Here is a 13,003-nt window from a genome sequence, read left to right on the forward strand (position 1 = left end):
TCACCTGGCATCAACTTCTGTGGCTGATGGAGCCCCAGGGTTGCCCCATTTGTTCTGCCTGGCTCTGCAGTGTGTTCTTTTTCACTCCATGTGGACTCTTCTCAAAATTAAGTGGCATTCTGGAGAGAGGACAAGGACAAGAGTTGGAAAAGGATAAAGGATTGGCCATGTTCTCCTGCTAGACCCTTCTATTTTCTTCCTTTCCATTCCCTTCTTTTCCCTATAGTTCCCTTCCTTCCTCTGCCCCTCCACTTGCATCTCTCTCCTTCCCTGCCTTTTCCTTCTTTTCCTCTTATGCATTAACTCAGCAAACATCTATTGATGACCCACCCTGTCTCTCACCCCTCTGTGCTAGGCCCCGAGGGTGCACGAGTGAATTAGATACAGCTCCAAGTCCTTAGGGTGGTCTATCTGGGCAGGGGGAGGGGAGATGTGGAGCCAGAGAATTGCTACACATGGTAGTGCGTGTTTCATGACAGCAATGACACCGTGAACTGAGCAAGCCCAGAAGAGGGAGGGCCAGTTGTGCCTGGTAGGTCCGGGGAGCCTGCCCAGGGGAGGGGGCATCCTGGACAGTGAGGAGAATTGGCTTTGACTGCTCAAGAGTGAAAGGCTCATATTTACCTGGTGACCTACCAAAGTCATGTTAGTTAAGAAGCTTATGAATAGGCTAATGAATGAAATGTGGTAAATAGAATAGCTTCCTTCAAGACATGAAATACTAAAATGATTTACATTAATATATCGTGTCACAAGTATCACAGACTTTGTATCAACAATCCAAAGCCCGAGCTTCTGGACAAGGCTGCACCTCATTCACTACTGGAATGTATTATTGGAAGCTGGATACGATGCTTCTGGGGCCTATTTATTCTCAGTGTCCAAGATTAAAGACAATCAGTGCCATAAAATAAGGAAGAGATATACACTCTCAGGTACAGTGATTAACATTGTTATGTTTCAGCGGTCCATTTTGCTGAGATATATATAGAGTGACCAGAAGTTACTGTTTTCCTGTTTCCTCATATAATTCTGATCACTCCAACAGACTCTGATTACTCCTCCCCATAAATTAAACCAAGAATTTCTGAAGCATCAGGTAGGGCCAGACATCATCAGAGAAGCAGAACTGACAGGGAAGGGGATGTAGGACAAAAATTCCTTTTCCCCAAATCCACCAGCAAGAAGAGTCTTGAGGAGGGAGGCCAGATCCTGCTATTGGCAGAGAGGAACTTTCCAGGCAGGCACACTTCGAAGCAGAGAGAGCTCCGATTCACGGGGTTCATGGGGACCGTGGGAGCATCCTGCCAATCACAGTGCCTAGCCTCCCTCCCCCCGCAGGAAACGATTACGAATTCCCTTTTGGGGTCTCATTTTTCACTCTCTCCTTCTGTTTTGAGAGATAAATAGGCTACTTACTCTTTTGACTCCTGCCTGCTTTGGGACTGTTCCTTTAATCAAGAGTTTTCCAAGGGCGCCTCAGTCCCGTTAGATGGATGGGGGAGTCGTGGAGTGTCTGCGTCTCTCCCAGCTCCACGTTGCTGAGCTCCGGGATGGAGTGCATGCCCCGCTTAGTCCTTCCCTCTAGACTGTTTGATTTGGCTCCCCCTGGTGGCGAAAGGAGAATAACAAGCCTAACTTAGGTTGACTGCAAATGATGTGCAGTTTGGTCTTGAACTCGCTTCTCCGCTGGTGCTTCTTGCCGGGTCTACCTGGTTACCAGGTTTGCCCCTCCTTGTGAGACACATCTAGGGAAGTTCCATCTCAGATAGATGACAAGTAGGGAGGGCTTTGAGCCTAGAGGACAACTTCTAGGCTTGGGTCAGTTTTTACAGATTTTCTGTGGTATGATACTCTTGTTTATGGCTGGAGCCCTGGGTCACATCAAAATGAAGAAAACCCATTTCTGGCTGCAGTCACATTTTTGGACAGTGTCAAAGAAAAGAAAAGACAGACTAAGAGCAGATGTGGTACGTGCAGGCAAGGGATAGAGGTGCTTGGAGGCAGGATGCTTGCTGGTGGGCACAGGATGGGTCCAGCTTGGGCCCATCTTGACAAGATGGTGGGCAGCATTCTAAGCGGCTGGGGAGAAATCATCTTGCTTATTAAGGGGGGGGGGCAAGCTTTCTTACTAGGGCAAAGGGTAAATACATTACATTACAGGGTCTTATCAGAAGGTTGTATGTAGTAAGTAGGAAAATACCAGCTTTTCATAATTAATTATGAAGCTTTGCCCTCCACTTTTAGAAACCTCTAAATATTTTGGATAGATGTAACAAAATGGTTTATTAAAACTTTTTCTAAAATATAGCTCTACAGAAAAATAAAAGAACAAACGATCCAATCTGCAATGGCCATAAAAATTATGGGCTAAGTCTGGCTGGTTAGCTCAGTTGATTAGAGTGTGGTGTCATGACACCAAGCTCAGGAGTTCAGATCCCCACACCAGCCAGCCCTCAAAACCAAAACCAAAACCAAAACAAAAAACAAAAAAAATTATGGAATAAATACAAATAAATTTAAAGAGAAATGTACAGGATCTTTATTTATAAAAAAGCATCCAAGTTACAGAAAATAAAATTTCATTATGCAGGGAGACATACCATATTCTTGGGTGGTACACTCAGTGTTGTATAGCCATTAATTATTCCTCAATTGATTTACAGACATAAAGCAATTCTATTTGAAAACCCAATTGAGTTAAGACATTTCTAGATTTTCAAAATGATTCTGAAGTTGTTGGTAGAAAAATATGAAAATAAGAGTTTAAAATAATGAGCTTATGGGGCTGGCCAGTTAGTTCAGTTGGTTAGAGTGTGATGCTGATAGCATCAAGGTCCGGGGTTTGATCCCTGTACCTGCCAGCTGCCAAAAAATAAAAAATAAAAAAATGAAAAAATAAAAAATAATAATAAAAATAAAAAAGTAATGAGAACAATTTGAATGTCAAATTATTTAAACATATTATGAAGCTATAATTAAAAAAAATACTACTTGGAACAAAAACACACAACTCAATGGAACAAAATAGAAACCCAGATACTCAGTATTGATATAAGAACTTAGGAAGTGATAGAACCTTTTCAAATCAGATGGATTAGAGAATATGAGTAAATAGTGCTGTGATAATAGGTCACTATTTGGTAAAGGGTTACCTGAAGCATTACACCGGAATAAATTCTAGAAGGATTAGGGTTAAATAAAAGAAAATGAAATTGTATATTTAAAAAAAATTAAAAAATGAAGGTGAGTTTAAGCAAGAAAGCAAAAGAGTATATCATGGAGAAGATAATTGATAAATCTGTCTTAATAAACATACAAAATTTCTGTATGTAAAACAAAATAACTACAAAACAACTCTGAGAAAACCAGAAACACAATTAAAAGGCAAGTGAGTGACTGGGAAAAATATTTGTAACATACATAGCACGAGAGGTTATTGAATTGATTATTAAACACAATAATGGACATTGTCCATTCCAAACTGAGCCCTTGACATGAATCTGGACCCAGTAATCCTCCTGGAAATGTGCAAAAGCCACACCCTGGACAGAAGCCCTCCATTGTTCGTCCAGACCACCCTCATTCACCCGTGCTAAGCAATACTGATGGTTCTGAGGTTCCCCTGTCTCTTGATTCTTGCCCTTGGTTGTCATTTCCACCTCAGGCTCATTTTCTTGGACGGCCACTCTGGACAAATGTCTTGGACTCTGGCTGTTTTAGGTTTTACTCTCTGACTCGAAGCACCACAGCTCCTGGCCTCCCACCAGTTTGAGGGGTGCAGCCTTGTCTGCTTATGACTGTTGCTCACAGCCTAGAAGGCTGCCTGACACACAATAGGTGCCCAATACATATTTACTCTGTGCATGAATGTGATCCACAGAAGAGCAGGAAGCAGGAAAGCAGGAGAGCATTCAAGGTTGGGGTGGGCTTCAACATGAGCAAAGGAACGGGTGAGGAACAAAGAATGTATTTGTGTCAAACACATTAGACAGAATGATTCGAAATGTAACATGAACAAATGTAGAAGTTTAGATACTGGAACATATATGAAAAGCGAAATTCTGAAAATGAGGACTTTGCAGCGCAGTGTATTTAATTGTGTATTTAAGTTCAAAATTTCTATGTTTTCATCTGTGTATAAGGTAGAATTCTGTGCACACACACACACAAAAGGAATGGCTCCTTATTTTATTCTTTTAATATTTAGCATTTTAATATTTTAACATTTTCTTTCTGTTAAAGCCAGCAATTCAAGATGGTTGCAACCGAGGGCAGAATTGTATAAGAAATGTAAACACCTTCTTGCATAAAAATCAGCCCAAAATACAAATTATAGCAATACCTGGATTGAGCTATATTAAAAACTTTTTTTGACTCTCTAGTTGTCAAAAATTTACATGCAAAGATTATTTAAAAGCATTATAGCTATTTTTCATTTCATGGTTTAAAATATTTGGTATAATATGTAAATCTTAGTAAAAGCAAAGTGCTGATCCCTTGAGACAGAAAAACTGAAATACAGATGACATATTTCACCCCTGTATCAAGATTAAGCAGTGGGTACTAGTTGTTCCTTTCCAAATATGCTTTAGGATTGTTTACTTTTCTTTTCATTCTAGTGCTGGAATGCAGGCTTTTTGAGGTCACTGCCACTGAAAAATGCCGATTAATATTCTTTATTGGGAGTTTTTTGAAGCTTATAGGCAAGACCAATGAAGCTGAAGAGTTGTTCTTGAATGTTGAGGAAATGTTAGTCCAGGTAAAGTGAAAAAAATTTTTATTTATTTATTTATTCATTCATTCATTCATTCATTTAAAAAGATGACTGGTAAGGAGATCTTAACCCTTGATTTGGTGTTGTCAGCACCACACTCTCCCAAGTGAGCCACGGACTGGCCCTTGAAAAAAAATTTTAAAGACTTCAAACTTTATTCCTTCTGTGTTAGATATTTTCAGATATCAGTTATTTACCTTTATAACTTAGTCCACAAATAGGGGAATCAATTGATTATGTTCACTAAGGAGAAAGCTATGATTTTAACCCATGCCCCAAACTGTACATTAATAATAACAAGCAGTAAATAGATAAGTCATTATAGAATGAATGAATACTGGTAGGTGTCACTTTAGGGAAAAAAAAGAAATGTTCATGAAGCAAAAATGGAAATACAGTGGTAGACTGAAGTGAATTAATAAAAGACCAGCCAAAGACTTGGTTTTAACTTTTATAAAGATGTTGGGGAAGGTTGATTGATTATCTTGTCTATATTGATTTGCTCTTCCTGAAATGTAAACTTTTGGCTTTGTTGAATACAATGAAAGCTTCACTCATAATACAGAACTGTAACTGTGCTAATAATATTTACCATATTTATCAGTTAAAAAAATTATAAATTTTCACTAATTTCAATACAGTTTTTGGAGAAAAATATCCCAAGACAAAGCTGTTATTATTTCAAAACAGAAAACTTCAAATTTTCATAAAACACTTCCCCCACTCCCATCAACATAAATCTCTATAGAAGGAATTCAATCTAAAGAGATTTATAAGATTCAACATTTCAAATTCCTTTATGGGAGAGACAATGCTTGTTTTCCAAGTTTCATATCCTGCATAGCATATTACAACCTGTGGGTACTTAATAAATGTGACAAATGAATCAATAAATCAATTTGACTTGCAATTCCTGTGTCCTTAGAATAGGTAGTGAATAGGGTATGGGCTGTTTTCAGACTGACCCAGATTGAAATCCAGGCTTTGCCATTTACTGTTTGTGTGACTTTGGCAAGAATTTTAACCTCTGCCCTGGTGAGTTCTCATTTTTGAGAATTCTGATATCTTCCTCACTGGGCTGTTAACAGGGACAAGTAAGAAAGTGCCTAAAGCATTTCACACAAGGTCTAGTACACAGTGAGACTTGAAGTACTGGTAGCTGTTTTGTTATTGCTGCTTTGGGTTATAAAGTAAGTGAGGCCTAGGTTAGAAATATTAAGAGTTTGATTTAAGTTCTTTTGATTACACTTTCATCTTTCAGGGAATAGAATCCACTGGTTATGTGGTTTTCTATTGACTGGAATTTTTCCCTGCACCAATTTTTTTTATCCACCTGAGGTCCACATTTTCTATTGCTGACATTTGTCAGTCTAGAAAGCACCAGTTATTTAATTAGATAATCACTGAATGCCTGATGGCAGTCATTCCCTTAGTCATTCACTCACTCAGCTAACATTCACTGAGGGCCTTGCTTAGCCCAGGCACTGTGTGGGGGTTGGGGTGATAGCCATGAGTGAGGCAGCCAGTTTCTGCCCTCATGGAGTGCCCAGTCTAGCTAGAAGTCACTGCCAGTATCTGCAGCACCTTGGTGATAAAACATGATTTGCAAAATACGTGGTCCTGGAGGGATGAGGCTGACTTTGTAGGAGATGTGCCAAAGCTTAGACATCCAAAGAGAATTTCCTGCTTCAAAGTGTTCCTTCTGGAGGCATCAGTCTTATGATCCTATTCTCAAAATATTTTTGCAACAGTTCTTTGGGACTGGCCACCATGGAGACCATTAAAAGAATTTTTTTAAGGCTCCGAAGGCATTTCCAAATGAGAAGTTTTGTAACTATTTTGGGCAATAACAACTTCTTTGAAATATGTGCCTAACATTCTTAATAGGAAAGATCTTGTCATTTGTGATGCATATATTCTATATTATAGTGCTCTTCTAATTTCTTCAGATAAGGTATTTAAACATTTTGATGCAATAGTTTTCAACTGGGGGATGATTTTGTCCCCCAGGGAAATATTTGGCAATGCTGGAGACATGTTTGGTTGTCACAAATCAGGGGAGAGTTGCTACAGGCGTCTAGTGGGTAGAGCCCAGGGGTGCTCCTAAACATCTCAGAGTGCACATGCTGTCCCCCCACAGCACAGGGTTATCCTGCCCCAAATGCCAATGGTGTGGAGGTTGAGAGGCCCTGATTTAAGTGGTATGTTTGTTAAAAAGTAGGTCTCATTCCTCCCCCTGCCCCTCCAGTATTTCGTAGTAGCTACAGCCGGTAGCCGGAAAACTGAAGGGTACATTTGTGAAGGGGCCTCTGTGTATGTATCAAACAAAGGCTCATTTGTTGAGGAAATGTACAGAGCAGTGTACTGGGAATAGGCAGATCTGGATTGGACTCCCTTGCTCTCCTACTTGCTAGCTATGTGAGTACGGGTGAACTTATTTGACCTCACTGAGCCTTAGTTTCCCAAGCTGTCACAGAGGAATAATAAGCCCTACTACCTGTCATGGCTGTGAGTATCCAGTGGGGTCATGCCTGACAAGAACTTACTTAGTGTGTCAGAGGTGGTGGTGAGTACAGGTCCGTGTCCTACGAGTAGAACTGTATTCGTGCTTCACAGTCATTGTGAGCATTAACACATATGTACTGAATGCTCACAAAATGCAAAGCTTAATGCTTGGATTGTGGGGTGTCTGCCCTCAAGGAGTAGGTAGTCTGGTTAGGAGAAGGGGAATGAAAGACATATTTGTAAAGAGGAAGCTGACAGTCTAAGATGGCATTTGACATGCTGATTATCATCACTGGCAATGTGGGCAGTGGGACTTAGAGGTGGAAGGGCCACTGTGGCCTGGCAGTGGGTTGAGCAGCTGTCAGACTGCCTGTGATGGGGGCTTCTGTCCCACTCTGACTGATTTGGAAAGTGGCTATGACATTGGAAGGAGTAAAGGAAACCCTGAGAATTGGAGCCTGGTTGACAGAGTGGGGAAATCCAAAGAGAAAGTTGGATTTGGGGAGGAAGATAATGAATTTTGAGTTTGAAGTTCAGGAAAAATATCCAAGTGGAGTATCCAGCCAGCTAAGGGAAATGGAGGATTGAAAATCTATGGAGAGATTGGGGAGGCATCTACATATGTGTGAATGCTGAAACCACAAGAGGAAACAAGATCTCTCAACAACAATAGGAATTGGTTTTGGGGGAATTGTTAATATTCGGGAGGAAAGTAAAAGAAGAACTTGAGAAGGAGGGAGAGATTCGAAGAGAATTAGGATATCATAGTTTCCCCCAAATCAAGGAGGGAGTGGCTTAACAGCATCAAATGCTGCCTAGAGGTCTGGACAAATGATGACCGAAAAAAGGCCCCTGGGTCTGGGGAGTGGTGATGTCTGAAAAGGCCTGAGTGAGTGGAAGGTCAGTCACTCCTTTCCTGGGCTAACCACTGAGGTGGCAAGGGCTGTGTGGGAAGAGCCAAAATGCAGGGCTTTAACAGCTGAGTGTGAGATGTTGAAATGAAGAAGGTGTTCATATTGATACTTGTTTCAGAAGCTTGTCAGTAAAAGGAGAAATGTGAAAAGTCAGGATAGGATCATGTTCAGGTCGAGTTTGATCCAGGATATGTATGATTGTGTGGAGTAGGAAATGAACCAACCAGGGAGAGGGGCAGATTGGACATGCTGGAGGAAAATCTGTGAGGAGGCAGAAGGGCAGGATTCTGAGAACTCAGGGCTAGAGGAGACTGGGCATCTCTTCCTCTGGGGTAGTCAGGAGGGGAAAAAGATTAGTGAAAACACTGCTAATTCAAAATTTTGAAGAAGAGGTGAAAAAAAAAAAAAAAGAGGGTAAGTGAGATGTAGCAGATGATGTAATTTCCCAGTATTTATTCCCCCTTTCAGTTATAGTAGTAAATAGTGTGCCCTCCCTCCTGAATTTTTAGCCCAGCAAATGGCTGTGTGGAAAGAAGACTACATTTCTCAGCTTTCCTTGAAGCTAGTTATGAGCACATGCTAAGTTTTGGCTGATGGGATGTAATGGAGGTGATGTGTATAACTTCTGGGAAGCTTCCTTGAAGTAAAGGGTGTGACCTTCTTTTCCCATTTTTATCTTAGTTTGTTCAGGCTGCTATAAGAAAAATACGACAGAATGGGTGGCTTAAACAACAAACATTGATTTCTCACAGTTCTGGAGGCTGGGAAGTCCAAGATCAAGGCACCAGCAAGTTTGGTGTCTGGTGAGGACCTGCTTCCTGGTTCATAGAGCCATCTTCTAGCTGTGTCTTCATATGGCATAAGGGGCGAGAGTGCTCTCTGGGGTCTCTTTTATCAGCACCGCACTCTACCGAGTGAGCCACGGGCCGGCCCCTCTGGGGTCTCTTTTATAAGGGCAATAATTCCATTCATAAGGGCTCCACCCTCATGACCTAATCCCCTCCCAAAGGCCCCACCTCCTAATACCATCACATTGAGGTTTAGGATTTCAACATGGATTTTGGGGGATACAAATATTCAGTCCTCTCCTCCTTCCTGCTGGTTGAATTCTGAATATGAAGGTGAGATGGAATGCCATATTAGACCAAGTAGTATCCTTGAGAATGGAGGTCAGGCAAGGTCAAGCAGTGAGATAAAAGGAGCCTGAAACTCTGACATTGTGGCATGTCTACAGCGCTGGGCCACCCAGTTCCTGACTTTTTGCACGAGAGAAATTAAACCACTGTTAATTTGGGTTTTCTGTTACTTGTAGCCAGGCCTCATTCTAACCAATATTTGAGGGTAAGCTTTCAGGGGGTAGATTTGACTTCAGTAAAGTCAGAATGGAGGCTATCTTTGAAGTGGGGGATTGGGAGTATGAGCAACAGGGCTGAGATCAATAATAGCTGCTGAGAGGGGGGTACTTTTGAAGATAGCTCTGAGGCATGCCTAAAAGAACCACAGGCCCAGGAGTTCCACACCATACCTGGCTGCCTCTGTGGCTGAGGAGACCAATATCCGAGCACAAATGTCACCTGTTTGTAGGACACCCGTTAGAAAGCTCTGGGCCGGGCCGGCCTGTGGCTCATTCGGGAGAGTGTGGTGCTGATAACACCAAGGCCATGGGTTTGGATCCCATATAGGGATGGCCGGTTAGCTCACTGGGTGAGTGTGGTGCAGACAATACCAAGTCAAGGATTAAGATCCCCTTACCAGTCATCTTTTTTTTAAAAAAAGAAAACTCTGGGCCAAGCTGCAAAAGGTGACATGGAAGAGCACTTTCAGTAGGTGTATGAGAGTAGAAAGACTAGAAGTCTCCAAATTCACACCAGGGGGCCAGGCTTAGTCACTCCTTTCCTGGGCTAACATTGTGGTATAGTATAAAGTACCGCATAACCCCATGACAATGATAATGCCATCCATTGTATAGGGCCTTATTAGTTACCAAACACATTCATATGTATTTTTGTTAATATTAGGTTTCCTGAAATGAGATATTAACACTCTCATTTCTTGTGCTGGATATTTAGAAGACTATAGCCACCCGGCATATTCTTATGCATTGATAAGGTTTGATAGAGGAATGATTTAAGTTAATGAAGTTTAAGTACCCCTGAAATAAATATTCTAGACCAGTAAGGGGAATTTAAATTCAAGTGTCTATGTAAAAATGTGTCAAACATAAAGTTAGTAGCTCTCTAGTTCCACTTGAACTCAAGAGCCACATGGGCTGCATTTCCAGCTGTTCATCAGAATTCTGGATTCCACCTTCTCTGGAATTTTTAACACATGTAAGACATTGTCATGTTATTCTTCAGAAATTCTTATCATCAACTAATAACCTGTGAAAACATTCTCTGAAATGTATTTTCAGTTTACAATATCCCCACTAAATATTTCACATAACCTTTATTTTAAAAATATTTAAAATTCCCTGACAAGTGATGTAAAGCACACAGTCTTTGGCAAGATCATTATGAAATGAGCCATTCTTGAGCACTGTCTGGCAGCTATACCCATCCTAATGCTGTGTTCCTTCGGGATGGTTCCTTTTTCATTTTGTACAGAGCCAACCCATGACAGAAATGCTTCTCAGAGTACAGAATGCCATCGGAGAGCTCTATCTTGAAATTGGGATGACTCGAGAAGGGTTCCAGTATTTCCAGAAGGCATGGTCAAACCTGCTGTGTTTTTCTCTCAGGGACTTAAAAGACAGCCAGGACTTGGTGAAGCAGAAAGGTAGGGGGACACCTGCAGAGGGAAGAAGCTGTTGTGTCTCATAGCCAGATGCTTCCTGGGCTATTCCTGTCCACAGGAAAAGGGAAATGGGTGTGTGGCTGTGTTGGCTTGCTTTCTTTGGAGGGCTGGTGTGTGTACGAGTGTTGGACATAAAGTGCCTCATTCTGACAGAAGCCCCTTTTAGAATGTCAAAGGCTGTTAGCATGTGCCTCAGGGAGACAGTAAGGAGGCCATCAGAGCCAGCCTTTCTGGATTCAAAACCTATCTCTCCATGTAGTAGCTTTGTGCCTTTAGACACATTACTTAAGCTTTCTGTGTCACAGTTTTCGTATTTGTAAGGTAGGGATAAAAACAGAACCTACAGTGTATATTGCTGTGATACTAAAAGCATTCATGGGGGCTGTAAAGTGCACAGAAGGATGCCTGGCATGTAGTTAAGTACATTGATGGTGGCTGTTATTTTATCTTCAAACATGCCTGAGACTGCCGTGGCACCACTGATATTGTAGAGGTGAAGAATATCTACTGAACTAATGTTTTAAGCAATTTTGACCCACTGATTGGCTTAGTCATACTTACATGGCTGTATCAGTTAGCTTTTGTTGCATAATAAACCATCCCAAAACTCTGTGGCTTAAAACAATTTTGGGTCATGAGATTTGGGTGAGCTGAGGGATTCTACTGGTCTGGGGTGAGCTCAGCAGATTTGGGCTTGGCTCATTCAAGCATCTGAGATCAGCTGGCAGGGCCAGTTGGGGCTGGCTGGTCTGAAAGATGTCTGGTGGTTGTCTGGCTGGGGTGATGGGTGGCTGGGCCACGTTTCCCATCCTCCAGGAGCACAGCCCAGGCCTGTTCACTTGGCAGCTCACAGGATTCCAAGAGGGAGAGCAGAAGCCTAAGCCTAGGCTCAGAATTGGTACAATGCCCTCTTCCACTGCATTTGATTGGTTAAAGTCATCAGGCTTTATTCACCTCTTGATGGGAGGAGTACAGAGTAGCATTGCAAATGGGAGTTGGTTGTAGGCTTGTGTGGCAAATTGCAGCTGTTTTTGCAATCTGCCACCATGGCTAGAAGATCATAGGTCACCTTGGGCAAGCTACTTACCCTTTCTAAAGTTCATGTCTATAAATTCAGTTTTATGGTAAGAGTTATCATTTGTATCATTTGTTATCATTTGAGTTATCATACTGCTTACTATGTATAGGCACTTTATGCTCATGATCTCCTTTATCCTTTAATATACCTCATATAGTATTATTTACCCCCCCCCCCTTTTATAGATGAAGAAGCTGAAGTTCAGAGAGATTAAATAACATAAAATACTTCAGCTTCCGCAGCTAGCAAATCTGGAGTTGGGAGTCCAAGCTAGGCCTATCTGATCCTAAAGCCTGTTTGGGTAACTCCTTGCTGTACAGATTCTCTTGTAGACATTTATGAAAGTGTAATCCTTGATATATAGAGTTGAGCTTCCAAGTTGTTGTCCTAATGCAGGCAGGACTGGTCATAGGTATGCCGGAGCCTTGGTGAGCAGGGGAAACCAGGGTGGGAATGAGGGATACTTACATGGAGCTGGGCCTGGCCCTCCAGAGGTGGCTGGGCAGTTCTAAGGGGTCAGGCAAACCTGGTTTGGTAAACAAGTGAGGTTTTCTAAGGAGGCCATATCAGCTGGGTGAGGGAGACGGGGGTTCTGGTAAAATGGGATGCTAGGAGGTATCAGTGTCATTAGTGGCAGCTTTGATGGGAACACACTGTAGTTCCAGTCTCCAGGCAAGTGTCAGGTGGGGATTTGGGGCCTGGGCAAGCAGACAAAGAGAGGGGAGTGAAAATTCCAACCTGATCAGAGTTCACACATTCAAGAGATGTTTATCAAGCACTTGCTATGCCCCAGGCACTATGCTGAGTCCAGAACAGTGAGCAAGACAGAAACACCAACTCTGTCATTTAAAGGAGGTAACACACAAAACACAAGTGAGCCAATACATGAAATGATTACAGGCTGTGCTAAATGCAAGCAAGGGATGGTGTTAG

General features: G+C 41.9%; 1 protein-coding gene across 1 annotated transcript in view; it reads left to right on the forward strand.

Annotated features, from left to right (window-relative positions):
* The window catches only part of LOC134391541 (putative tetratricopeptide repeat protein 41), a 56,328-nt gene that overhangs the window by 26,242 nt on the left and 17,083 nt on the right, over positions 1-13,003 (forward strand). Inside the window, exons 8-10 of the mRNA XM_063115519.1 lie at positions 757-935; positions 4,623-4,762; positions 10,803-10,974. Coding sequence (XP_062971589.1) covers positions 757-935; positions 4,623-4,762; positions 10,803-10,974 — 491 coding nt within the window. The remainder of the gene's footprint in view (positions 1-756; positions 936-4,622; positions 4,763-10,802; positions 10,975-13,003) is intronic.

This window comes from Cynocephalus volans, chromosome 12, assembly GCF_027409185.1.
Source record: "Cynocephalus volans isolate mCynVol1 chromosome 12, mCynVol1.pri, whole genome shotgun sequence".
Lineage (NCBI taxonomy): Eukaryota > Metazoa > Chordata > Mammalia > Dermoptera > Cynocephalidae > Cynocephalus > Cynocephalus volans.